General features: G+C 49.5%; 2 protein-coding genes across 3 annotated transcripts; both read left to right on the forward strand.

Moving 5' to 3' along the window:
* Window positions 1-5,733: 5,733 nt before the first annotated feature.
* Window positions 5,734-13,932, forward strand: ICAM1 (intercellular adhesion molecule 1; the record flags this gene model as incomplete). Its single annotated transcript, XM_084249959.1, has 7 exons — window positions 5,734-5,800; window positions 7,719-7,970; window positions 12,029-12,334; window positions 12,626-12,907; window positions 12,986-13,240; window positions 13,414-13,662; window positions 13,754-13,932. 7 exons carry the CDS (start codon window positions 5,734-5,736, stop codon window positions 13,930-13,932), a joined length of 1,590 nt encoding a protein of 529 aa, XP_084106085.1.
* A 1,381-nt stretch (window positions 13,933-15,313) lies between these two features.
* On the forward strand, window positions 15,314-16,371 carry ICAM4 (intercellular adhesion molecule 4 (Landsteiner-Wiener blood group); the record flags this gene model as incomplete). 2 transcript variants are annotated; one of them, XM_084250455.1, is made up of 3 exons in its annotated part: window positions 15,314-15,689; window positions 15,807-16,112; window positions 16,247-16,371. In XM_084250455.1, the coding sequence occupies 3 exons, from the start codon at window positions 15,314-15,316 to the stop codon at window positions 16,369-16,371; spliced, it is 807 nt and encodes a 268-aa protein (XP_084106581.1). The 2 variants fall into 2 exon arrangements, with proteins under 2 accessions (XP_084106581.1, XP_084106582.1); XM_084250456.1 differs by having other exon boundaries at window positions 16,253-16,371.
* Between the last annotated feature and the right edge of the window lie 9,255 nt (window positions 16,372-25,626).

The raw sequence follows: 25,626 nt of genomic DNA on the forward strand, positions 1-25,626 counted from the left end.
AGAAGGACCGAAGTACACTGCTGAGGGGAGCAGCGGGCGGCAGGAGAGGTCTGCACACCATGTGGGACCCTCCTCTGGTGGCCGGGGAGCAGCCGGGGATCGAACCGGCGCCGCAGAGGCTGCGGGCAGCTTCGCAACCCAGCGCTCAACCGCTGCGCCACCGGGGAGGCCCACAAGTCCTTTTCAACCCATGAATATATGAGCAAAATGTGGTCTAGTCACACAGTGGAATATTATGCAACTATAAAAAGGAATTAAAGGACCTCCCCGGTGGCTCAGGGGGTTGTCAGCACTCTGCAGCTACTGCAGCATGAGTTTGCTCCTCGGCCAGGGAGGTGAGCCACGCAGTGCAGCAGGCCTCTCCTGTCTCGCTCACTGCTTCCCTCAGCAGTGTATTTCAGTCAATCGGCCTGTTCTGCTCCCCACTCTGTCTCTGGTAATCCTCTAACACCATCCCCACCCCCCGCACCTCTGGCCTACACCCTAGTTTTTGTATGCATAAATCAATCTTTTTTTTTAAGTTTAAAAAATAAAAATGAATTAAGTATATCCAGAAGAATTGAAAACAGGGATGCGAACAGATATGTGTAGGCAGGCACCAATATTTGTGTAATATTTGCTGTAATACTACTCATAGCACCAACGGTTGAAACAAGCCAGCATACAACAACAGACGATAAATCAAGTATGGCCTTACAGTGGATATTATTCAATCACGGAAAGAAAAACATACTGGGTCTTCCTGGTGGCCTAGGGGTTAAATCTCAGAGCTACCTCCCATGGCAAAGCTGCCTAAGTTCTATCCCTGGCTAGGGAGCAACCCACATGGCGCAGCAGACCTCTCCTGCTCGCCCACTGCTCCCCTCAGCAGTGTATTTCAGTAGATCCACCTGTTCTGCTCCCCACTCTGTTTCTGGTGAATCCTCTCACTCCCCATACCTCTGGCCTACACCCCAGTTCTTATATGCATAAATAAATAAAATAAATCTAAAAAAAAAAAAGGCAATCCTGCCACATGCAACAACATGGATGTACTTTAAGGGCTAAGTGAATAAATGCTAAGTGAATTCACTTTATGCTAAGTGAACAAATCAGACAGAGAAAGAAAAATATAGTATGAGCTCACTTATATGTGGAATTTGAAAAATATCCTTAACTATAGTAACAGAGAACAGATTGGTGCTTGCCAGAGGAGGAAGACAGTGGGTATGTGAAATAGGTGAAGATGATTGTAGTTATAAATAAATCCTAGGGATGTGGGACAGCATGATGATAATAGATAGATAGATAGATAGATAGATAGATAGATAGATAGATAGATAGATAGATAGAAAGAATATAAAGTATTGGGGAATTAACACATGTAGGAACAGCTTTCACTCCATAAGAGACAGATTGGCAAAGAATCTTCCCACCTCCAAGAGCTTCCTAGTTAGTCTGAAGCCCAGTTGGCCCCAAAGGGGAAAAATCCACTAATGCTCACCTTTACTGGCTGCCTTCCCTGACTCCTTGACCTCCAAGGTGTTTCCTGGGATCACCTCCCAAATAAATTGCCTGCACTTTAAGTTTTGCCTCATGGTCTGCTTCTGGGGGAACTTAAACCAGAACAGCTGACAAGTACCAGAACCTGGATTCAAACCCCCCTCTGCTTGGAGTCTATGTTTCTTACCATGTCTGTCAAGGTTTTGTGGATAAAAAGTTCTGGAAACCTTTCATAAAATCAGTGGGAAGGGAATTCTGAGCTGAGGAGCAGCATGTGCAGAATAATCAGAGACCAGAGAAGTGCATCATTTGAACAGATGTGAATGGATAGCTCACCTATCATGACCAGACCTTGATTCAAGTGCTGTACAGCTGACAGGGTGCCTGCCCTTCTGGAGCTGACAGAAAGAGAGCTGACAGTCAAGTAAATCAAAAGAATGTTAGCAAATGAATGAAATTTTGGTAATGAAATCATTAGGGCAAGTGATAGGGAGTGACCAGGGTGTGTTTCAAGATGGAGGGCAGTGGCATTCAGGAAAACTTACAAAAAGAGACCCAGGCCACAAGAAAAGAGGTACCAGCGATGTCATGAAGGGGAAGAGCATTACAGGCTGCTGGAACTGCAAGGTGGTCATGCCAAGGCTCAGAGTGAAGGGAAAGCAATGCTAGAAAGTTGAGTTTGGGGGACCTCCCCGGTGGCTCAGCAGGTTGAGCGCAGTGCTGTGAAGTTGTCCACAACCTCTTCAGCGTGGGTTCGATTCCTGGCCGGCCAGGGAGATTCCCACATGGCATGGCAGACCTCTCCTGTCTCGCCTGCTGCTCCCCTCAGCAGTGTATTTCAGTCAGTCTGCCTATTTTGCTCCCTGCTCTGTCTCTGGTGAATCCTCTCATCCTCCCGTGCCTCTGGCCTGTGCCCCATCTCTTGTATAAAAATAAATAAATCTTTAAAAAAAAAAGTTTGAGTTTGGGAAATTCTGCCCTGAGTCCACAGCCTCTGGTCTGCAATGGGTCCAGTGCTTGGCTTTACCAAGACTGCCTGGCACCCTGAAGGAAGCCCTGCCCTTCCTGGCAGCTGTAGCAAATGGCTAGGGGAACATATGTTTCCCCTTTCCTCAAAGGCACACAGGGAGTGTTAGTATGCCAGGAGGGTGCAGGTCCCTCACCAAGTTGCCCCCCCCCATTACCATCCCATCCCCATCTCAGGAAATGGCCCGCCATCCTCCCAGGGGCTCAGATCTGGCCCAAGGAGTCATCCTTGACTCTGCCCTGCCCCCATGTCCTAGCAAGCCCAAATGACCCTGCAAGCAAAAATGTATGCCAAATTCAAGCTCTTTTCCAGGGCCAGTTCAGGCTCTATCTTCTGGACTAGAGTAGTCACTTCCTCTGGCTTTCTGGCTTGCACCCTGTCCTCCCCACCCCCTTACTGTATCTCCTGCAGTCTCCAGAGGGTACATGGAAGCACCTGAGTGAAGCCATGTCCCTACTCTGCTCAGAACCCTTCATGCCTCCCATCTCACTCAGAGGAAAAGCCAAAATCTTCTCCAGAAGGATAAACACCTGCAAGCTCTGTTCTACTCCCCAGCCATCTTTTCCTCCTCCTACTCTCTCCCTCTCACCCACACTGGCCTCCTAGCTGTGTCTACCTGAGGAACTTCATACATTCAGTGTTCTGTCCTGGTACACTCCCTCCCTGATACTGTCTCAGCTCCCTCCACACCTGCCTCTGGTCTTTGCTATGAAGGTCACTTTCTCAGTTCTTCCCAGAATAATCTACTTAGAAGTTCATTAATGCTTTGAATTTCCTATTCTTTCTAGCTTTATTTTTCCTTAGCGGAAATCATAAGCTCACACTCCATATATATTTTTTTGTCAGTCTGATTTTTTTATTTAAATATTTTATTTTATATAATTCTTACATCTTTTTTCACCTTTGCATAATGCATGCATTTTCATTTTGGTTATATTCCCCATACAATTGCACCTCACCCCCCTTATTTTGACTCTAGTCCTTACTTTCCCCGCCCCTCCCCCCTCAGTGTGTCTCTGGGTTATAGTTGCTTGTTGATTTTGATTTTTACTTTGTATTGATTAGTCTTTTTTCTGGTCTCTTATTTAGGTTTTCTAAATTCCTGCTATGAGTATTTTTCTTTTTCTTTCTGACTTAATTCCTTGAGCATGATCCCTTCCAGCGCCATCCATGTTGCTGCAAATTGCATGTGTTTATCTTTTTTGAATGCTGAGTAATATTCCATGGTATATATGTACCACATCTTCTTGATCCAGTCATCTATTTTTGGGCATTTGGGTTGTTTCCAAAGCTTAGCTATTGTAAACAGTGCTGCTATAAACATAGGCGTGCAGGTGCCCTTTGGAATTACTGTTTCTGTGTCCTTTGGGTAAATACCTAGGCACACTCTATATATTTTTGTTTGTTGTTTGTCACCCCACTAAGACAACCTCTGCACGATGGCGGGGTTTTTGTTTATTCTCTTCTTTGCAGTGTCTTCAGTGCCGCGATCCACGCCTAGCGCACAATAAGTGCTCAATAAACAACTCATAGCTTGTGGGGACAAAGAAGGGCGCTTTCCTCGCTGCAAGCCCGCCTGGGCCGCACGGGGGCGCTCGCCACCCACACACGTCGAACCCAGGCCAACCACTTAGGGCTTAGAAAACTCCGCTGAAAAATCACCCTTCACGCAGGGTTTTCCCAGACCCTCCGAGAAGCAGTGACGTCCCTGGACCCCACGCTGCACCTTAGCCCAGGCCCTCCTGGGAAGGAACTCAGCACCTCTTCCCCCCGCCCCTCCCACCAAGAAAGATCCCCGTGGAAATTCCTTCGGAACAATGGGGGGGGAGGGGCGCTTTTTTTGAAGACGAAACTCCCAGTGCCTTCCCCCGCAGGAAGGACCCGGGGCTCCCTCACTTCCCCTTCTGCTGTGCGACCTCCTTGGCCCCACCGAGGTTTCCATGGCGACGCGGCGCGCGCAGCACAACAGGAAGCCTTAGGCGACCAGGCTCGGAGCTCGGAGCCCCCTGGGTCCCCATGGTGGACGTGGTGGATGCCGAGTCTGAGTCATTAGCAAAGGCCGTGACCTCGGTGGAGATCGACGGGCGGTCCACACACGCGGCGCACAACCCCTTCCCAGGCGCCCTCATGAAATTAGCCGGGGGCAAAAACCCGCACGTATTTAGTGCTGGCATCCCGGGTTCGAGTTTCGAATCTCCGCAGTCTCGCACGGAGGAAATCAGTTTGAATGCCACCTCTCCCCGCCCGGCTTCGGGGCCCAGGCGCCCCCTCAGTTTCTCCGCGGAAGGCCAGGGCTCGTGCGCGCCCCCACGCCGCGGCCAAGGCCTGCTGCTTCGTTTTCCCCGGGGAGCCTGGGAACCGAGATGCGAGTGAAGGATAGGGGCCACGTGGCGTCTTCCTTCCTCTTTCTTCCCCAGGAGGGTCGAAAGGGAAGCGAAACCGACGCGGTGGGGGGAGATACCGATCTCCAGCGCCCATCTGTGGGGGAGATACTGATCTCCGGGCATGACACAGCTCATCCTCACCCCCCGGGTTCCTGGGCGCCTGGCGGTGCCTGGACCTGCTCCCGCTGCTCCTCGGGCAATCTCGGCGTCAGCTGGGCTGGGGACATGTCCCTTGGGGGAGAGGCGCCCAAGGCGAAGGGCGCCCGGGAAGGATTCCTGAGCCCCTTCCTGCGCAAGGGATCGTCCACTCGTTTAAGCAGGCTTGCATGACCTGGGCAGCGAGACTTGAATTCGAATCTCCTCGCGACTCGAAGCTCAGTTTATCCCTCTGTGGAACGGACACAACCACCGTCTTTACTGCCCCGAGTAGTTGGCAGTCTCCACTGAGGCGCCTAGTATGGTGTGAGTGCACAATCAGGGTTGGCCCGGCTGGGGACGGGACCCTGGGGGCTGGGAGCAGCGCTCAGGTCGTCGCCCAGCAGCGGCCGATACCGCCGGGTTCGTTGCTTCAGTTGGGAAATTCCGGCGCTAGGGCAGAGAGCACGCGGGACCACCTGGCACCATCCCGGGACCCTCCCAATTCGGAAATGCCAAGCCCTGGCTCGGGAGGGGAAAGCGCGGGGTTTCCGGGAACACGGCACCGCCCCCGCTCCAGGCCACGCTCGGCGGCAGACTATAAAAAGGAGACTTGCGCCGAGTCTTGCCCAGTTCGCTGCTGTCCCTTCTGCGCCTCGTTCCCACCGCCCCGTTCCCAGCGCCCCGTTCCTGCCTTGACCCACTATGGCCCCGGGAGGCACTCGTCTCGCGCTGCCGGCGCTCCTGGTCCTGCTCCGGGCTCTGCTCGCAGGTGAGTCAAGGGTGGCGGCAAGACGTCGGGTCAGCTCCGGATGCGGCTAAGCGCTGGGCGAGGTGGGAGGGCCCGGCCACCTGAGAATAAGGTTATTCGTACTTTGGTAACTACTCGGAAAGTCGAGTTAGAGGCACAGACTAAAAGTCAACAGTGATAGATTCGAATCCAGACCCTGAATTCTGCAGCCTTAGTTTCTCAAATGTAAAGAGGGGAACGCAGTAGCGGCCACCTTGTAATGTTTGTGACCTGGTTCAGCGGGAGCTGACCCCACGAGGTGGTCAGATGGTGTGGGTACATGGCCCTGGGCCAAGCAGAGTAAGCTGGAGGGCCCTCCCCCCCCACCAACCCCCACGCCCACCACACACACATTCTGTTCCTTATACCCTGCCCCTGGGGAAGTCCAGCATTGCTTGACTAGGGGAATTCCAGGGCTGACCAAGAACTAGCAGTTAAGAAGTGATTATGGCCCAGCACCCACCCATGCACCAACTCCAGCCTGCAGGGAGGCAAGTAGGGGGACGGAGGGTTTAAAGTGGTGGTCATTGTTGGGAAGCAGAATTGATACCAATGAAGGGCTCCGATCTCAACTTCGCTTTGGAATCTGTTGCTTTCTAGCTGAGTAACCTTCCCTCCCCTCTCCACTCATCATTTCCCCCTGTGAAATGGGAATGATTTCAGAATCATCCTGGGAGATTCCATCGAGCAGCTGTTTTTTTTTTTGTTTTTTGTTTCTTTTATCAGAATACTCCCATCCCAGATAGAGTAAACTGGAAGGGCTCTCCCTGCAAGAAACCTTGCAGGAGGGTGGGGAGATATTGTGGGGGAGGGGTGGTGCTTATAATAAATAAGAGTACTCTGCAGCACATATTTTTCAGCTTTGGAGGCACCAGGGTCTGAAAGAGCTAGTCAGAACAACCTCCTTCCTTTGTACCTGTAGCTACCTTTCTACCTTCCCTGTGCTAAAAGTTACTTGCATTGGGCCTCCCCTGGTGGCGCAGCGGTTGAGCACTGGGCTGTGAAGCTGCCCGCAGCCTCTGCAGTGCCAGTTCAATCCCCGGCCGCCGGTTGAGGGTCCCACATGGTGCGCAGACCTCTCCTGCAGCGCCCGCTGCTCCCCTCAGCAGTGTACTTCGTCAGTCTGCCTGCTCTGCTCTGCTCTGCTCTCCACTCTGACTCTGGTGAATTCTCTCACCCTCCCGCGCTTCTGACTGCACCCAATGCTTGTATAAATAAATAAATAAATTTTTGAAAAAAAAAAAAAGTTACTTGCATTAGCAATGGTGTCTATATTCACCCAGCTTACAGATGGGGAAACTGAGGTGCAGAGAGGAGAGAACGTTTGTCCAAGAGAATGAGAAGCCAGACTGATTGGAACACCTCTATCTCTGGAATACCTCACCTCTATCACCCCTTCACGTGACCTCTTGAAAGGGAGAAGCGCATTGGCTTCATGTCCCTCCTTTGCTAAAATCTTCCATGGCTTCCCCTCTGAACACACTGTTGGCATGGTCTATACTGCCTGAGTTTCTGACTTCTGGTCTCATTTTCCCGAACTTTCCTCCTTGCTCATTCTGCTTCTGCCTCAGGACCCATACTTGTTTCTTTGGCCTGGAATTCACTTCCATTTTCTCTATGTGGCCGGGCCGCTTCCTAACATTCAGAGTTCTGCTCACACATTACCCTGTCAACAAAGCACTGTCTGTTCTATCACCCTGTTTTGATATTGTCAAAGTTCTTACTAACTTCAGTTATTAATTATCTTACTTGTTCATGAATTTGTCTGTCTTCCACACGGACGGCAGAGAGTTTTGTCACGTTCAAGGCTATGGCCCAGCAGCCAGCACAGACTGGGTCCACGGTAACATTGAAGAACCCAATTGGTAATACCTGTCCCCTCCTCACCCTTTTGTTCTAGGAGCTGGAGGTGCTGAGGTATCTGTGCACCCACAAAATGTTGTCATACCCCAAGGAGGCTCCGTGGAGGTGAACTGCAGTGGTTCCTGTGATTCCTTGGGCCTGGAGACTCAATTGACTAAGACGGAATTGACCTATGGGGATAATTGGAAAGTCTTTCTACTGAGTGATGTGCAAGAAGATAGCAATCCGATATGTTTCTCAAACTGTGACAGTGGCCAGTTGACGGCTTCAATGTCCCTTACTGTGTACTGTGAGTAGCTTGGGATAGACTAGGCATACTGGGTGGGGAGATGGTCAGGGCATCTCCGGCAGACGGGACAACTTTTGTCACTTGGTGGTGTGGTCAGGGAGGGTCATTTGGAAACCCCTGTCATTTGGAAACCCCTCTTTGAACTTCCTTGGGTGTATTTAGAATATTCACAGGGATTCAGCACTTTCAAGAATGCTGGCTCTCTGATCTTTTTTTTTTTTATTATTTAAAAGATTTATTTATTTATGCTGGGGTGTAGGCCAGAGATGCAGGGAGTGAGAGGACTCACTAGAGACAGAGTGGGGAGCAGAACAGGTGGATTGCCTGAAATGCACAGCTGAGGGGAGCAGTAGGGAGACGGGAGAGGTCTGCTATACCACGTGGGTTGCTCCCTGACCAGCTGGGGATCGAACTCATGCTGCAGTGGCTGGGGAGAGCTTCACAGCGCTGTCTTTAACCCCTGCACCACCAGGGAGGCCCTCAGATCTCAGTCTTGAAGCAAGTGACAAAAACCTAGGTCTAACTCTTAAAAAAGATGTAAATGAAAACTGAGATCACATTTCTCACATATTGGTACTAATCAAAAGAATTGGTAACAGTTGTGCTGGCAAGATTGTGGGATACCATTAGTCTGGAGACACTGCCCACAATGGGGGATCATAAAGAAGCACAGCTCAGGCATTGGGTCTCAAAATGACACATGCATGTGCTTTTGACACAGACACCCCACTTTAGGGAATTGGTCTTGTATTTGTCCATACCCATGGGAGAACCAATGAAGATTCAGGATTTCTCCCTGTGGCTTTATTTGGAAAGGCAGAAAATTTTAGTTATTCATATGCAAAGAGGAGGTAAACACTGGTTCTGATGGAGTAGTATGCAACCGTGTAAATGACTGAGGAAGCTCCTTTGTCCTAAAAGAAGTAGGATGTCCTCAGAATGTGCAGCTGGTCAGCCTTTGTGTTAAGGAGCAGCAGGGTAGGGTGAGGGAGGCTGTTTTCATACAGGAAGCTTGAAAGGAAATGCAAGAAATTACAATATTAGTTGGGTGTAAGGAAAGAAGCAGGGGAACCCTGGAAGTGGCCAGGGTTTTTTCTGTGTGCTTTTTTTTTTTTTTTAAACTTGGGCACTCTGAACTGTGAGAATGAGTTGCATTAACATGGGCGATAAAAATAAATAAATAAAATGCAAATTAAAACAAAACAAACAAAAAACAAGGAAGAAAGAGAACCGACCACCTGAGATTACACACTCCTGAGTTCCTAGTTCTAGTTCTAGTTCTACCTTAGCCTTTGTCAGCCGGGTGACTGTTGGGGACATGGCTTCTCCACTGCCTTTCACAGTGGACTGCCTCGGAGGGTATAATAATGCACTGCAGCATGAAAGACATTCCACCTTCATGGTGCCTAGCAGGGAACACTTTGGGGAAAGATTAGCTTTGTTTCTCACTTACAGGCTGTTTGAGCAGATGCTTGACAGATGAGGAAAATCCCCAAACTTTCCTGGTGGCCTCTGAAAACCCCAGGGGAAACTCTCTGAGGGACATTCTGTATCTGGACTTAATAGTTGAAAGTCCAATGCTCTATATTTGAGTCCGGTCTTTGCCACATTTCTTCATCTGTGATTTTTGGACATTGAACTTTGCATGGTTCTGCCCCACCCAGGAAACAACCCTGTGTGGCTGAGCTTTCTCAGAAAGGTTAGAGTTGTTATTCCTATAGGAGATAACCTTTTACTGGGCCTCGAAGGATGTTGCATAGGAGTTAGTAGATAGGCATTCTGGGCAGAGGGAACATTCTAGGCAAAGGTTTGGAGCAGAACAGGCAGACTGACTGAAATACAAGACAGAAGAGGTCTGCTGCACCATGTGGGTTAGCTCCCTGGTCAGAACAGAACTCAGGTCAAAGTGGCTGGCGTTAGCTTGATAGAGCTGAAACTTTAACCCCTGTGCCACCAGGGAGCCCCACTGGCTTTTTTTTTTTTTAACAGTTTTATTGAAATATTTACATGCCATTAAATTCACCCCTTTTAAGTGTACAATTCAGTGAATTTTAGTGTATTTATAGAGCCGTACAACCTTCACCACGATCTAACTTTAGAACATTTCCATCACCGGGGCCTCCCTGGTGATGCAGGCGGTTGAGTGCAGCACTGTGGGGCTGTCCACAGCCTCTGCAGCGCGGGTTCGATCCCAGCCAGCTGCGGAGATACCCACATGGCGCAGCAGACCTCTCCTGTCTCACCCGCTGCTCCCCTCAGCAGTGTATTTCAGTCAGTCTGCCTGTTCTGTTCCCCACTCTGTCTCTGGTGAATCCTCTCACCCCCGTACCTCTGGCCTGTACCCCAGAGTTCTTGTATGCATACATAAATAAATCTTAAAATAAAAAAAAGAACATTTCTGTCACCCTTGAAGGAAACCTCATGCTCACAGTCACACACTTAACCTCTCAGGCGAATTAATAATAGCCCTACCCCTAATAAGGGCCTCCCTGGTGGCGCACGTGGTTAAGAACAGCACTATGAAGCTATCCACAGCCTTTGCAGCATGAGCTCGATCCCCAGCCAGCCAGGGAGCAACCCACATGGCGCAGCAGAGCTCTCCTGACTTGCCACTGCTCCCCTCAGCAGTATATTTCAGTCAGTCTGCCTGTTCTGTTCCCCATGTCTCTGGTGAATCCTCTCACCCCCGCACCTCTGGCCTGTACCCCAGTTCTTGTATGCATAAATAAATAAATATTAAAAAAAAATAATAGTCCTAGCCCTAATAACCCATTTTACAGCTAAAAAAACTGAGGGTCCATTTTTGCAACCCTAAGGGCTGACACTGTTCTGCCCACAGCCCATAGCAAAGAAGCAACAAAACTGAGAATCAAACTGTAGATCCATCAGGCTGTTGACACTTTAACAGCATCTCTGAGTGACCTTTCAGGGTCTCTTGAAATGGCAATAAGGAACAGGTGTCCTAAAGACTCCTCCATGGGGAGTCTCAATGCTAAGGCATAGCTCACCTGGGCTCTGCTATAAATTTTCACAAGCTATCCAGGCTTGGAATTCTACTACCTGGTGCAGAATGGAGATGCTTGCCTAAGAAAACCAAGCCCGAGGGTTGTGTTTTCAGGGGAAATTTAAGTTGTGTTTTGAGCATCTGTGAGTCGTTCTTACATTTTTAACATTTCAGAGGATTATGCATATTCTGAAACATTTTTTCCCTTAAAAGAAGATACCTGAAAAGCCTGGCATCAATATGGGTGACTCAGTCTTTCTCTTTCTCCAAATATAGAGTGCCTACTGTGTGCCAGCCACACTAAGGGAACAGAGCCAAGACCCCTGCCCTTTTGAAATGACCTTCCATTGCGGGGATAGAGGAGAAACAATTTAATATGTGGATCTATGTGTCGAGGGGTGGAGCGGTGCTTTGGAAAAAAATAAAGCCGAGGGGAAGGGGAGCAGAGTTCTTTTTTTAAAAAAAAGATTTATTTATGCATAAAAGAACTGGGGTACAGGCCAGAGGTGTGGAGGGTGCAAGGATTCACCAGAGACAGAGTGGGGAACAGAACAGGCAGACTGACTGAGATACACTGCTGAGGGGAGCAGCAGGTGAGTCAGGAGAGGTCTGCTGTGCCATGTGGGTAGCTCCCCTGGCCAGGGATCGAACTTGTGCAGTGGCTGTGGATAGCTTCATAGGTTGTGTCTTAACCTCTTGCACCACCAGGGAGGCCCCAGGGTTCTTTTTAAAGCAATTAGCCCTTAGGGTCGCAAAACTTACTGCATTAATTTAACAGGACACCTAGGGATAGACCTTAACGTTCTTTTTCACTCTTAGATGATGCTACAAATAAAGAATTGTTTTGTCCCTGTCTCAACAACTTGGGGGCCTTCTCATGGGTGTCCTCTGAAGCTCTTAACACTTGGGTCTGGTTTAGGGGGCACTGGCGGGCATTTTGTGGAGAGGGGAATGATAACCTCCCTGGGCAGGTATGGCTGGTGCCCCAGGCCCCCTGCAGGCGGGCAGCCTGTCCAGCTCACACAACACTTTCCTCCCCCACCTGACCCTCTAGCTTTCCCAGAGCATGTGGACCTGGCACCCCTGCCTCCCTGGCAGCCTGTGGGCAAGAACCTCACCCTGCACTGCAAGGTGGTAGGCGGGGCGCCCAGGGCCCTCCTCACTGTGGTGCTGCTGCGAGGGGAGAAGGAGCTAAGCCGGCAGCCAGTGGTGGGGGAAACCACTGAGGTCCCCTTCACCATGCTGGCGAGCAGAGAGGACCATGGCGCCAGTTTCTCTTGCCGCACGGAACTGGACCTGCGTTCCCACAACTTGGGACTATTGGAGAACAGCTCAGCCCCCAGGCAGCTCCGAACTTTTGGTGAGGCATTGGGGAGTCTGCAGAAAGAACGGGCTTGGGGAAGCTGTGATCACATTTGGGGTGTGCAATTCCTATAAAAGATCACCACCTCTGGTGGTGACCCAAATTGTAAGGCTTCTAGAAAAAGCATGTTCTTGGCCACTGGGATGGGGTACAGAATATTTTGTGAACTGTGACCTGGGATAAGGGGTATGTCTGTCCTGGGACAGGGAGACCCAGGTAGGTGGGGAAATGAAAACACTGCAGGATGTGTGTGCCCCCCACCCCCTCACACCCATCCTCTCTTACCAGACATGCCAGAGACCCTCCCAAGCCTTGCTACCCCCAAAGTTGTGGAAGTCGGCACAGAGTGGCTTGTGAACTGCAGCCTGGAAGGGCTATTTCCAGCCTCAGAGGCCGAAGTCCACCTGGTGCTGGGCAACCAACAGTTGAGTCCCACAATCACACGCAATACAGACTCACTCTTGGCCTGGGTTCAGGTGAAGGTGGAGGAGGTGGGTGTGCGGCAACTGAGGTGCAGTGTGGTGCTGGGAAGCCAGAGCCTGGAGAAGCCAGAGACTGTGACCTTCTACAGTAAGTAGAGACAGGAAGGGGCTTTTGAGGGGTAGAGCCAATAACCAGGACTGGGCTCACTGTGTGCCTTGACTCCAGGCTTCCCTGCGCCCAGCCTGACCCTGAGTGAAGTAGAGGTCTCAGAAGGGACTATGGTGACTGTGGAATGCAAGGCCCAGGCTGGAATCCTGGTGAGGCTGAGTGGGGCCCCAGATGGCCCTCTGGCCTCAAGGGCCTCGTTCACACTGGAGGCCAGAGCTGAGGACGACATGCATAAATTCTTCTGTTCTGCTGTCCTGGATGTAGCTGGGCAAGTGCTATACAAGAACCAGACCCAGGCACTCCGTGTTCTGTGTGAGTGGCACCACTGGACAATGACCCCTAATATCCAAGATCCAAACCCTAAGATCCTATGAACTCCTGCCCTCCAAGGCCCATCCCTACTCCCAACCCTTCCCAGTATTCCTACCTAAGTCTTCCAGTTCTGGATGGTTCCTGACTTTGTCCCTCTTGCTGTATTTCTGCAGATGGCCCACGACTGGATGACAGGGATTGCCTGGGCAACTGGACATGGCAGGAAGGTTCTCATCAGACCCTGTTGTGCCAGCCCCGGGGGAATCCAGCCCCTAAGCTGGACTGTCGTCGGAAAGGGGATAAAGCATTGCTGCCCATTGGAGAACTGAGGCCTGTGAAGCAGGAGATTGAGGGCACCTACCTGTGTCGGGCTGAGAATTCTCAGGGCGAGGTTACCCGTGAAGTGTTTGTGCACGTGATCTGTGAGTGTGCCAGTGGTTGGGGCTGGGCAGGACGGAGGCAGGGATAGGGAGCCCAACTCAACCCTCACCACCCCCTCTAATCTCCTCACAGACCAGCGGAATGACTGGACGATGATCATCATTGTGGTGGTAGTAGTCATAGCCTCCATAGCTGCTGTGGGCATAACTGCGTACATCTATAACCGCCAGCGGAAGATCCGGAAATACAAGCTACAGAAGGCTCAGGAGGAGGCTGCCATTAAGCTGAACATGTCAACCCCACCACCCTGAGCCTGTCCCAGGACAGGACTTCCTCCTCAGCCCCTACTTGGAGGTAGAGGTGCCACATGAACAGTGGTGGATATATGCCATTCAGCTACACCCACCAAGGATACCAGATGACAGGCCTCAGTCAGGATACAGATGGCATTTGGGGTTATGGTACCTGCATGCCTAGGATCCCCAGGCCTCACACCTGACCCACAGCAACAGGACTGAACCAAGAGGAGGGGACAGGACTGTAAGGGATGTCAAAGTCTGACCTGGCCAGTGATGGCGTAAGGAAGATACATACCTCTAGCATGGGTTCTCCCCAGTGGGAAACATTAGCAACCACCCCTGTAGTGTGTGCTGCAGCCCTAGTCCTGAAAACGTGGCCCTGTGCAAACCCGTGCAGCAGCAAGACACAACCCCTCCCCTGCTTTTGCCTGGTAGATGCTCGCTGCAGGACTGCTGCTCTCTGTCCCCAACTCTTGATGTTGATATATATTTATTCATTTCTTTTTTACTATTTATTGAGTGCCTTTTATGTGGACTAGAATACTAAAGACAGACATAGGAAGCTCTCAGTCTGATCTCATTCAGGGTTGCCAGGTACAGTTGTATTGACTGCATTGCACAAGAGTACCTGGCAAAAAGATCGAATAGGACTTTCCCTCAGCTGGTGACATCCCCAGGGATGAACTGTTGAGCCCTTACCCTCCAGCCCTGACACTGATCAGTTAGCCACCTCTCCACCCACATCTGCTGGTACTCACGATGAGCTTTGGTGTCATACCTATCTGTGAGTAAACACTCCTTGGCAGTATCATGGAGTGTCATGAAACTATGCCCAATCCCTGTGTGCCCCTGCCTGTCCTTCTGTTTCTAGTTCAGTGGGACCATGCAAGAACAGAACACTGGCAGCTCCAAATTCCCGCAGTGATGAGGGCCTTCCTGGCAATGAGGAGAGGCTTCAGAGGACCCTTTCCCAACTCTGAAAGCCTCTCCCTTGTGCTAAGAAAGCTTCTTCATCTCCCCCAGCCTTGTGTGAGTTGAGAGGTGGTGTCCCGTCCAGCTGGAACCCTTCTAGCTGCCCTGCTACAACCCTGTCCTCCCACTTCCTGTCCCAAGAAAATGCTGCTGGTCCTGAGGCTCTAATCCAAATCTGGGGCTTGTCAAGACATTTTGAAACTAGCGAAAATAAAGAGCTCTCCCCAGAAAATGTGCCGTTTGGTTTCTACTGGGATCTGGACTCTAATTCTTGAGGAAGGTATATAATGCAGGACATCTGGGCCCTCCAGGGGCCTCAGTCTCTGCGGGTGGGGCTGAGGAGGCGGTCCTGCGGCCCTCCTTATCTCCAGAGCCAGTCTCTGCTTTCTGGAGCTGGGCCCCTCAGTCCGGGCTTTCTGCCATGGGGTCTCTGCTTTCCCTCTTGCTGTTGATTTTGCTAGCGGCCGCCTACCCCGAAGGCGGAAGAGTGCGGAGGCGCCGGGCAGGGGGAGCACAGGATCTCGGCGGCAGCTCCCCGGCTCCCTTCTGGGTGCGTCTAAGCCCGGAGCTCACAGCAGTGCCTCCAGGGGGCTCAGTGTGGCTCAACTGCAGCAGCAGCTGCCCCCTTCCGGAGGTTTCCAGCCTCCACACCCTGCTGCAGAGGGGCAAAACGCTCAGCGGGCAGGGCTGGGTCGCCTACCAGCTGCTGGACGTGAAAGCCTGGAGTTCCGACGTGCACTGCTTCGTCACCTGCGCGGGAGAAACGCTGGGGGCCACGGCCAGGATTACCACCTACAGTGAGGGCCAGGGCCTCAGGCTGGGTTCCGGTGAGGGGAGGGAGACGGAAGGGGTTTGCCGACCGTCGCGCTAGGGGGCGCCCGCGGACCTTGCCCAGCACCCCCTTCTTGCTTTAGAGGTGCCGCGCAGCGTGATCCTGGAGCCTCCGGTCCTAGTGGGCAGTGAGTACACTCTGCGCTGCCACGTGACGCACGTGTTCCCTGTGGGCCTGTTGGTCGTGACTCTGAGGCGCGGTGGCAGAGTCATCTACTCCGAGAGCCTGGAGCGCTTCACGGGCCTGCATCTGGCCAACGTAACGCTGACTTACGTGTTATCCACCAAACCCCGCGATTTCTGGCTGCCTGTGACCTGCCACGCGCGCCTCAACCTCGACGGCCTGGTGATACGCAGCAGCTCAGCACCCATGACCCTGACAGCCTTCGGTAAGGTATCCCTGCAACCCTGGGGGCTTGAGGGTGGGAGAGACCCGAGGCCATCTTGTGGGCCGAGTGTGAGCTCTATGCGGGTCGTCACATCTTAACGTGCTCGGTTCCTAATTCTCACCTCCTGCCCGCAGCTGCAGCTTGGCACCCCGCATCCAAAGCCTTGGCTTTCACCTCCATCGCAGCCCTTGTGGGGATCCTTCTCGCTGTGGGAGCCGCCTACCTTCGAAAGTGCCTGTTGACTCAGTCCCAGGCATAGATAGGGTGATCCGAGCCAGCTGAGCAGGAAGAAAAAAGAAATCTGGAACAGGTCGGGGGACCCTGCCCAGTTCAATAAAGCCTTCCACAGCCAGCCTGTATCCCACAGCCTAATGGTTCCCCACTAATGCACCTTCTCAGAGATAGTGGTTTCCTTTTATGGACTCTCTGCAATCACTTTCTCCCAGTTCCTTGTCTCACTGAGGGCACCTGAGGTTTTCTCACTGTAGTCTACCTGGGGAGCCCAGAGCACCGATCCCTCTGCATTCCCAGCCGGTGTAGTGAAACGTCTTCTGCGCTCACTATCAGTGCGATGCAGTAGGGCAAAGAAAGCTTGGGCCCTGAGAGCTTTGGGTTTATGGGAGGATGAGTTTATGGCTTTTCCTATTGGCTCCTCCTGTACCACGCAGCAGCTCTGATTGGATGGTAAGCTTCCTTTCCCATCCCCCACCTCCACTTTAGCCCCTGCACCATCCTGGAGGGCCGGGTGGGGCGAGAAGTGACCCCAGAGTTCACCATTAGCGCTTGGGTTGAGAGCACAAATGAATGAGGTCATATGGGCATATTGGGAGATTTGCATATACAAAAAAGGTATGCGTGTGGTGATTGTGAGGAAGGCACAATCGGATGGTCCACGGTAGTGTGTCACAGACTCGTGTCTTGGTAACGTCCTGACAGTCGTCCTGTTGTAGAGCAACCCCGATACAAAACGGGGTGCCTGACTGTGGGTCCTCACCCGCGCGCTTAAAAGGACTTATCAATGCTCTACTGCAGGCACACGTGAAAGGTTAATAAAAGGTTTATTTACAAGGGAAGGGGAAATGAGGAAATATACAGCTCTGGGAGAAAAGCGGGAGACAAAGTTTTAAATGAGTCCTACCCGATCCGCCGATCTGGAACCCCAAAATGGCGCTCTGAGAGCTGGCCGCCAGCCAGGAGCGGTGAAGCCGGGAGGCGAGCGATCGCGAGCCAGAGAGAGCCCTAGGCCCACGTGTTTGGTTTTTTATATCCAACCTGGCTGCCCAACTCCACCCTCAGGTCCCAGCCACCCTCCCCTTGGTGGTGATGGGATTTGTCTTCCCCAATGTCCTGATGGTTTTAGTCTGGAGTGGGGGTGGAGTCCACAAAGCCTGTATGGGATTAACTCAGGACATCACTTCCCCCTAACAATTCTCCCCTTTCACTTTTTGCCACCATTTCCATGGTGATGAAGATCAAACATATGGATGCTGGGATACAGTCTCAGATGAAAGTTTTCCAGGGTTCCAGTCTGAAAGAAAACGAATCCCTCCAGGTATTGTCCATTGTGGAAAGCAAAAGTCCTCCATTCCTGGAAAAACAGTTCATCAGTCCCAGCCGAAAGAAAACATCTGGAGGCATTAGCCAGAACAAGACAGCAGATATGTCAAGATCACAGGAAAAAAAATGTTAAAATGGTTCAACTTATGCAAAAATGAATTCTCTCAACCTTGATCCCAAACTTTAACAGCATAGCAAAAGTTTGCAATTAAGTCTACTTTTAAACCATTTTGCCTATTTTTGCATAAAATCACAGGGCAGAATAACTAAGCAGCAATTTTAGCTGGCTTTGTTGAAATACTCCATATAGGATCAGAGCGAACCATTGGCATCCGGTCGATGTAGGCTTCAGGTACAAAGTTAGTCTCATCAGACTCCACCTGGGCTTTCCTCTTCTCGAGGGTACCAGGGCATTTTCGTTGGCCGGGTTGTCCAGTCCTGCCAATGGAGGCAAGCTTCCTCACCTTCTTTGGAGGTCTCTGGAACCCTACAAACAAGGCAAACAGGTTCTCCTCTTCTTGGTTCAGCTCTGTTTCAACTTTCTGGAAGAACTCCACACAAAGCCACACAATGAAACTTATGTCCAATTTTTTTCAGTTTAAACAAAATCCCTATGGAAGTTATACAAAAACAGACTCTGAGATAAGTAGTAAAAGATTACTACCACTATTTTTATGCTGTGTTGGTATCAAGGGGAGAGAAAATGCAAATACAAGTTAGCTTTGTTGGAAAAAAAAAAAATTACAACCTTGCTGCAGATCCTGGTCACCAAAACAAGAAAACTTTGTGGATTTAGAGCAAAATGCAAAAAAAATCATCAGTATTATTATGTCAAGGAAAACTTAGTAAATATGAGGCGTATATCCAAGTCTATTCAGTCCTTAGTAGAAAAGTTTTACTCTCAACAGTTCCATCAATAGGAATCTGTTGAGACCTTTTCTCCCTATATTTTCAGAAACAATTTCTGTAGATGTGAAACAATTGAATTATATAATATTACAAGGTGACAATCACCATTGACAATTTACATACATACCAGATACTGCTGTTAACATTTTGTACATACCAAAGTTTTACCATTTTCCCAAGTGACAATGCTTCCCTTCCAGTTTTACTTCATTAGGTAAAATCCAAATAGAAAAAAATTCATCTAATGCCTTTCCCAGGAGGAAAGGGAGAAACTTTGTGGAGTGTCTCAGGAGCTCTACTGAGGTTCCACAAAATTTCCTTGCATCAGCCAAATGACAGGCTACCAAATTTGTACTTGAATTTAGATTTCTGGGAAGCTTTGCCATAAATATCAGAAAAATAACAGAAACAACAATGTTCAATCTCTATGAAGGCACCGGCTTAGTTCAGTAGCACAATGTTGACAATCAAACCATAACCTTTAGTTTTTTCTCATAACTGGAGACTCTCTTTTTTTTTTTTTTTTTTTTTTCAACGTCTATGGGCACCATGTATACCAATTAGTCAATCACTTGAGGTCAAGACAAGGACACAAGGAAAGGACATACAGACATACAACATATAGACACAAAGAGCTCATTAGTTACCATTTATCACGCGTGGGATATCTCATGCAACTGCAGTTTCACTCATTGGCCAAAGTAACAAAAAGAAAGCAGAGAAAAAAATCTCAAAGGTAAAAAAAAAAGCAGAAAGTTAAAAAAATAACAAAATCAAAATCAAGATTGAAAACCTTTCTGTGTAAAAAAAAAATAGTGGCACCATATGCATGATCCTAGATGTTATTTCACGTCTCCTAAACTTTGAAAAGAAGAAGATTGGTTAGAGCATGTTAGTTTTCTCAGGGTTTCTTCAGGAAAAAAAAAAAAATGAGTCCTTGGGTATCCTGTAACAATAACTGGAAAAGAAGTCAGTAACATTCAAGTTTTTGTCTGTTTCTTAAACAAATACCTCAAGTCCTCAATGGGTTCACAAGACCAGTGGGACTTCGTCTCTGGGTCAGTTCCTCCTGGGGCTTTCTTAACTCTGGAATGATGTACCCAGGGTTTTATGCCTGCAAGTTTCAGAGAAGTATGTGTGCTCAACAAGACATCATAGGGACCAGTCCATTTTTCTGACAGCTGGTTTTGAGCATCCCCGCTCTGCCAAGTCTTCAGTAAGACCTGATCTCCAGGTTTGAAGGGATGCAATGGTTGATCAGGAGGCATAGAGATCCTTGAGGTTGCAAAGTTATGAATCACTGCCAGAACCTCCTGGATGTGTTTCACATATTGCGTGATCCGGCAATCTTGTGTTATTTCCGGACTGGCTTTCAGAACTGAGGCCTGAAAAGGTCTTCCAAACACAATCTCAAAGGGGCTTAATTGTAGCCCACTTCTAGGTGCCACTCTTATGCGGAGGAGGGCAAGGGATAGTACCTGGTCCCAACGAAGTTGTGTTTCTTGGCACAGTTTTGCCAAGGTTTTCTTCAAGGTGTGGTTCATCTTTTCTGTTTGCCCGGAAGACTGCGGTCTCCAAGCAGCATGCAATTTCCAGTTTATCTGTAACGCACTGCTTACTGCATGGGTGACGTCAGAGACAAATGCCGGCCCATTATCACTCTGGATAGAGTCCGGCAACCCAAAGCGAGGAATTATCTCTTTCAGTAGCTGTTTGGCAACCTCGGAAGCTTTTTCCGTCTTTGTGGGAAATGCTTCCACCCATCCCGAGAACGTGTCGACAAAAACCAAGAGATATTTGAAATTGCCTGTTGTTCTAGGCATTTGTGTGAAGTCCACCTGCCAGTCCTCAAAAGGACACTTGCCCCGATATTGAACCCCAATGGCTTTAGGGTGGGAGTTAGTCTTGGGGTTATTCCTGGCACATAATTCACAACCTCTGCTGATCCGTTGTGCTATTTTGTGTAAATATGGGCCCTTCAAATATGGGCGCACTGTTTCTAATAAGGCATCTCTCCCATAGTGAGATCCCTCGTGAAGATGTTTTAGCACCGGATATACCAGGGCCTCCGGGAGGAGTATCATCCCATGAGAGTTTACTCTCCAAGTAGAGCTGGGATCAAACTCAGTAAATCCCCATGCACGAGCTCTCTCCTCATCCCGCTCGGTGTATTCAGGAGCATACTGAGTCAGGTCCACAAGAGGGATGAGTGCACCCTGGAGGGCAGAATGGGCAGAACGGGCAGCGGCCTTAGCCACCCGATCGGCTTCCCTGTTGCCCTTTGCCATGTCAGACCCACCCTTTTGGTGGCCAGGACAATGCATCACGGCAACAGCTGATGGTAAAGCTACTGCCTTTAACAGGGCCAGGATTTCTAATGGATGTTTGACATCCTTGTTACTGGCAGTAAGAAGTCCCCGCTCCTTCCAAATGGCCCCATGCATGTGGAGAATCATAAAAGAGTACTTGGAGTCGGTAAATATATTGACTCTTTTACCTTTCGAGAGTTCCAATGCACGGGTCAGGGCTATTAATTCAGCTTTTTGCGCTGATGTACCTGCCGGAAGAGCCTTGGCCTCCACGGTGTTCTGGAGCGTCACCACTGCATATCCAGCACATCGACGGCCTTGGTCCATGAAGCTGCTGCCATCTGTAAATAGCTCCCACTCTGGGTCTGGCAGAGGCTGGTCAGTTAGATCTGGTCGGCTGGCATACACTGTGTCTATGGTTTCTAAACAATTGTGGATTAAAGTGTCATCCTCAGGTCCATCTGCATTGCTTGGAAGCAGTGTGGCGGGATTCAGGGAGTTAGAAACCTGCAGCTTCACATTAGGATTGTCTAACAGAGCTGCTTGATATTTTCCCATTCGCCCGGCAGTCAACCAAAGTCCACCCTTCTGCTCCAGCAATGTCAAGACCTGATGTGGCACACACACAGTGATGGGCTGACCCAATGTAAACTTCTCTGCCTCATGTAGGAGGTCACAAGTGGCAGCCACAGCACGCAAACATGGAGGCCATCCCTTGGTGGTGTGGTCCAATTGTTTGGACAGATATGCAACGGGCTGCATTTCTGGTCCCAACAATTGGATTAGTACTCCAAGGCCAACACCCTGTCTCTCATGTACATAAAGTTTGAATGGCTTCCTAAGATCTGGAAGCCCTAATGCTGGTGCTGAAATCAACTTTACTTTTATTTCTTCAAAGGCCTTTTGACATTCTGAGGTCCAAGACAAAGGTTCAGAGTCCAGGCCTTTGAGAGCATCGTACAAGGGTTTTGCTATTAATCCAAAGTTAGGAATCCAAATCCTGCAAAACCCAGCCATACCCAAAAATCCACGCAACTGTCGCCGGTTGCTGGGGACTTTAAGGGCTGAAATTACTTGTTTCCTTTCTGTCATCAAGCTCCGTCTGCCTTTCCTAATTTCAAACCCCAAATACGTCACCGTTTGTTTACAGATCTGTGCCTTTTGGGGTGACACCTTATAGCCACATTCTGCCAGGTGGTTCAGTACCACTATGGTATTTTCCAGACAAGATTTGTAGTCTGGACTTGCAATCAATAAATCATCTACGTATTGCAACAAGACGCCCTGGTTTAATTGAACCTTCCTGAGATCCCTGGCCAGTATTTCCCCAAAAATAGTTGGGGAGTTCTTAAACCCCTGTGGAAGCACAGTCCAGCAATACTGGAGAGTGCTCTTGGACTTAGGGTCTTGCCACTCGAAGGCAAAAAGCGGTTGATCCTGGACATCTATTGGGATACAGAAAAAGGCATCCTTCAGGTCTAATACCGAAAACCACCCAAAATCACCAGGTATGGCAGTTAATAAGGTGTAGGGATTAGGCACAGTGGGATGTAAATCCCGAACAATGTCATTAATGGCCCTTAAGTCTTGGACAAAACGGTACTCGCCTGTATGGGGTTTCTTCACTGGCAGAATCGGAGTGTTATACGGTGAGCGACAGGGCCGAATGAGTCCAGATTGAAGGAACCTTTTCAATACTGGCTCAATTCCCCTCAAGGCTTCCTCCTTTAAGGGGTATTGCTTCCTCCTCGGGGTTCTACTCCCCTCTATCACTTCTATCTTTACAGGTTCAGCATTTTTCGCACGTCCTGGGGTTCCATCAGCCCATACCCATTTACTTACTCTTTCAACAATTTCTGGAGGTAAAATTTCACCTTTCGGTGGAACATCTTGAGTAAGCAACATCTGGAACCGCAGAGCATGCTCTGGAGGCACCTGTAGGTGAAGCCTCTGATGTTTTGGTGAGAATATAATTCGTGCGTTGAGCTTACTTAAAAGGTCACGACCAAGGAGAGGGATTGGACACTCTTCCATGTATAGGAAGCTGTGCTGGAGCTGTGTGGTGCCTAGCCGGCACTCCAAAGGTTGCAGGAAGGGTGTCTGTTGTGACTTCCCTGTAACCCCAATGACTGCTGCAGTCTTTTTGCTCATTTTAGTTAATTTCGAATTCAAAACTGAGTATGTTGCTCCAGTGTCCACCAAGAAATCAATCAGACGATCCCCCACAGCGAGGGTTACCCGGGGCTCTGAGGGGGTTATTCTAATGGGCTTCTCTAGATCTAGTGGAGCCCCCGGGCACCCCTATTCTGCATCTGAACTTTCTCCATGAACTATCATTTGTCTCCTTTCCTCTGCACTCGACTCTAGATTCCTTCTACTCTGTCTGTATTCCCTCCTATCTTCACCTGAGGCTCTACCCTGTGCTGTCATTTGTCTCCTGTCCTCTGTACTGGGCTCTCGATTCCTTCTCTGTCTGTATTCCCTGTCATCATCTGAGCCTCCACTCTGTGCTAACATTTGTCTTCTTTCCTCTCTCCTTGGTTCCTGGTTCTGTGTGCTCCTTCTATATTCCCTCCTGTAACCCCTACGTGAATCATCATGTCTTGGGGTTCTCTGTCTTCTGTCCTGCCTTCTATAATTATTGCGTCTGCCGCTTCCCTGTAACCTGGGACAACTGTACTTCCAATGTCCCTCTTCCCTACAGAAAGCACACTGATTTCTTCCTAGGGGTTCACGTCTCTGTCCATTATTGTTTCCCTGAAACCCTGTTCTGTGTTCTCTTTGTAAAAAAACAGTCGCAGGTTTCGGTCTCCTGTGCTCTCTATTATTATAAACCCTGAATGCCAGGTCCACTACCTGGGACGGACTCATCTCAGTGACGCCGTCCACCTTAGCTAACTTTTTCTTTATGTCTGGGGCACTATGGGTAATGAAAGCCGTAGTGATCAGACGAGCATTTTCTGGGGCATCTGGGTTTATGTCCGTGTGGTTAGTGTAAGTTTGAATAATCCTCTCAAGGAACTCTGACGGATCCTCATTAGCTCCTTGCTCGAGTTCCAATATTTTGTTAAAGTTTTTTTGTTTGGGGATCCCCTGCTTCAGTCCTACCAATAAGCATTTTTTATAGAGATCCAACATCGCCGTTCCTCCATTGTTAGGGTCCCATCCAGGATCTCTCTCTGGGACAACAACCTCCGGCTCTGGGGACTGCCTATCCTGTTGGTGGAGACGGTCAGCCTCCTCCCTGGCTTTCCTGAATACCATCCTCTGCTCATCCAGCGTTAATAAAGTATGCAGCATGGACTGTATATCTGCCCAGTTAGGGCGGTGGGAGACAAAGATAGAGGCAAACAAGTTCGCCATCCTCTGAGGAGCCTGCCGGTACGAGGGAACAGAGCTCCTCCAATTTAGGAGGTCCGCAGTACTGAACGGATGGTGCGACCAAAAGTACCCAGCAGGTCTCCCATGTTCATTTAAGCCACCCATTGGCATCTGGCGAAGGGGAAACTGCCCTGCCTCAGGTTGATCCTTCCTGCCAAAATGGGTGCCGAGTCTAGTGTGGGGAGGGGACGCCATTTTAGTGTCCTCCCCAGAGGGCAGTGGAGGCTGTGCAGCCTCAGGGGTCTGTACGGGAGGGGCTTTGTCACGTGGAAGAGGATTTTGTCCTCGTGTATTTAAAGTATTTAAAATATGATGCTCCTCCTCTTCTAACTCTGCTCGCTGGCTGTCCTCATGGAAAGGGGAAGGTCTATCCTTTCTCTGCACCATTAGCCTAGCCTTCGCCTCCGCCATATCTAATTTATGGAGGGCGGCCTGCATCTGGTCCTGCATACCTTTAAAAGCTGACTCAAAAGTCCGATTTTGTTGTTGCACTTGAGACAGCATGCTTTGATAAGCTGACTCAAAAACGTTACGATTTTCATCCCTTATACTCTTAATAGTTAAATCAAAAACCTGATTTAGTTGTTGTATGGCCACGTTAAAAGCCTGAATTTGTTGTTGCACATTCTCAGTATGTGAAGTAGAACTTCTACCTCTCACAGAAACAAGAATGTAGCAAACTGCGCTTACACATATTACCAAAAAACCACCCAGAAGCACAGTCTGTAAAGGGATGGCTTGTAAACCACCCATGTATGTATACAATAGTAAAATCACGTGCCATACACCAGGCTTCATCAAATTATTTATATTAATGAAACTGGTGGTGATATTTAATGGAAGAAGGCTGCTCAAATTCAAGGCCGGAAGGAAACTGAAAGAACTCAGGCTAGGGATGAAACTGTATAGGCTCATGGTTGAGGCCATATTTGAGTCAAAACACACCCACAAGGGCTGTACGCACAGGGAAAAAAAAAAAAAACAGACTTTTCAGGACTAGAGACAAATATTATACTGCTAGTCCTGCAGAACTAGTGCGCTTATGGTGACCAACGCAAGGAATGTTACTTTGGGCTGGTCAACCGCGGGTGTAACTTGGAAACCACGTTGGGCGCCAAACTGTTGTAGAGCAACCCCGATACAAAACGGGGTGCCTGACTGTGGGTCCTCACCCGCGCGCTTAAAAGGACTTATCAATGCTCTACTGCAGGCACACGTGAAAGGTTAATAAAAGGTTTATTTACAAGGGAAGGGGAAATGAGGAAATATACAGCTCTGGGAGAAAAGCGGGAGACAAAGTTTTAAATGAGTCCTACCCGATCCGCCGATCTGGAACCCCAAAATGGCGCTCTGAGAGC

This window comes from Talpa europaea (assembly GCF_964194135.1).
Source record: "Talpa europaea genome assembly, chromosome: 12".
NCBI lineage: Eukaryota > Metazoa > Chordata > Mammalia > Eulipotyphla > Talpidae > Talpa > Talpa europaea.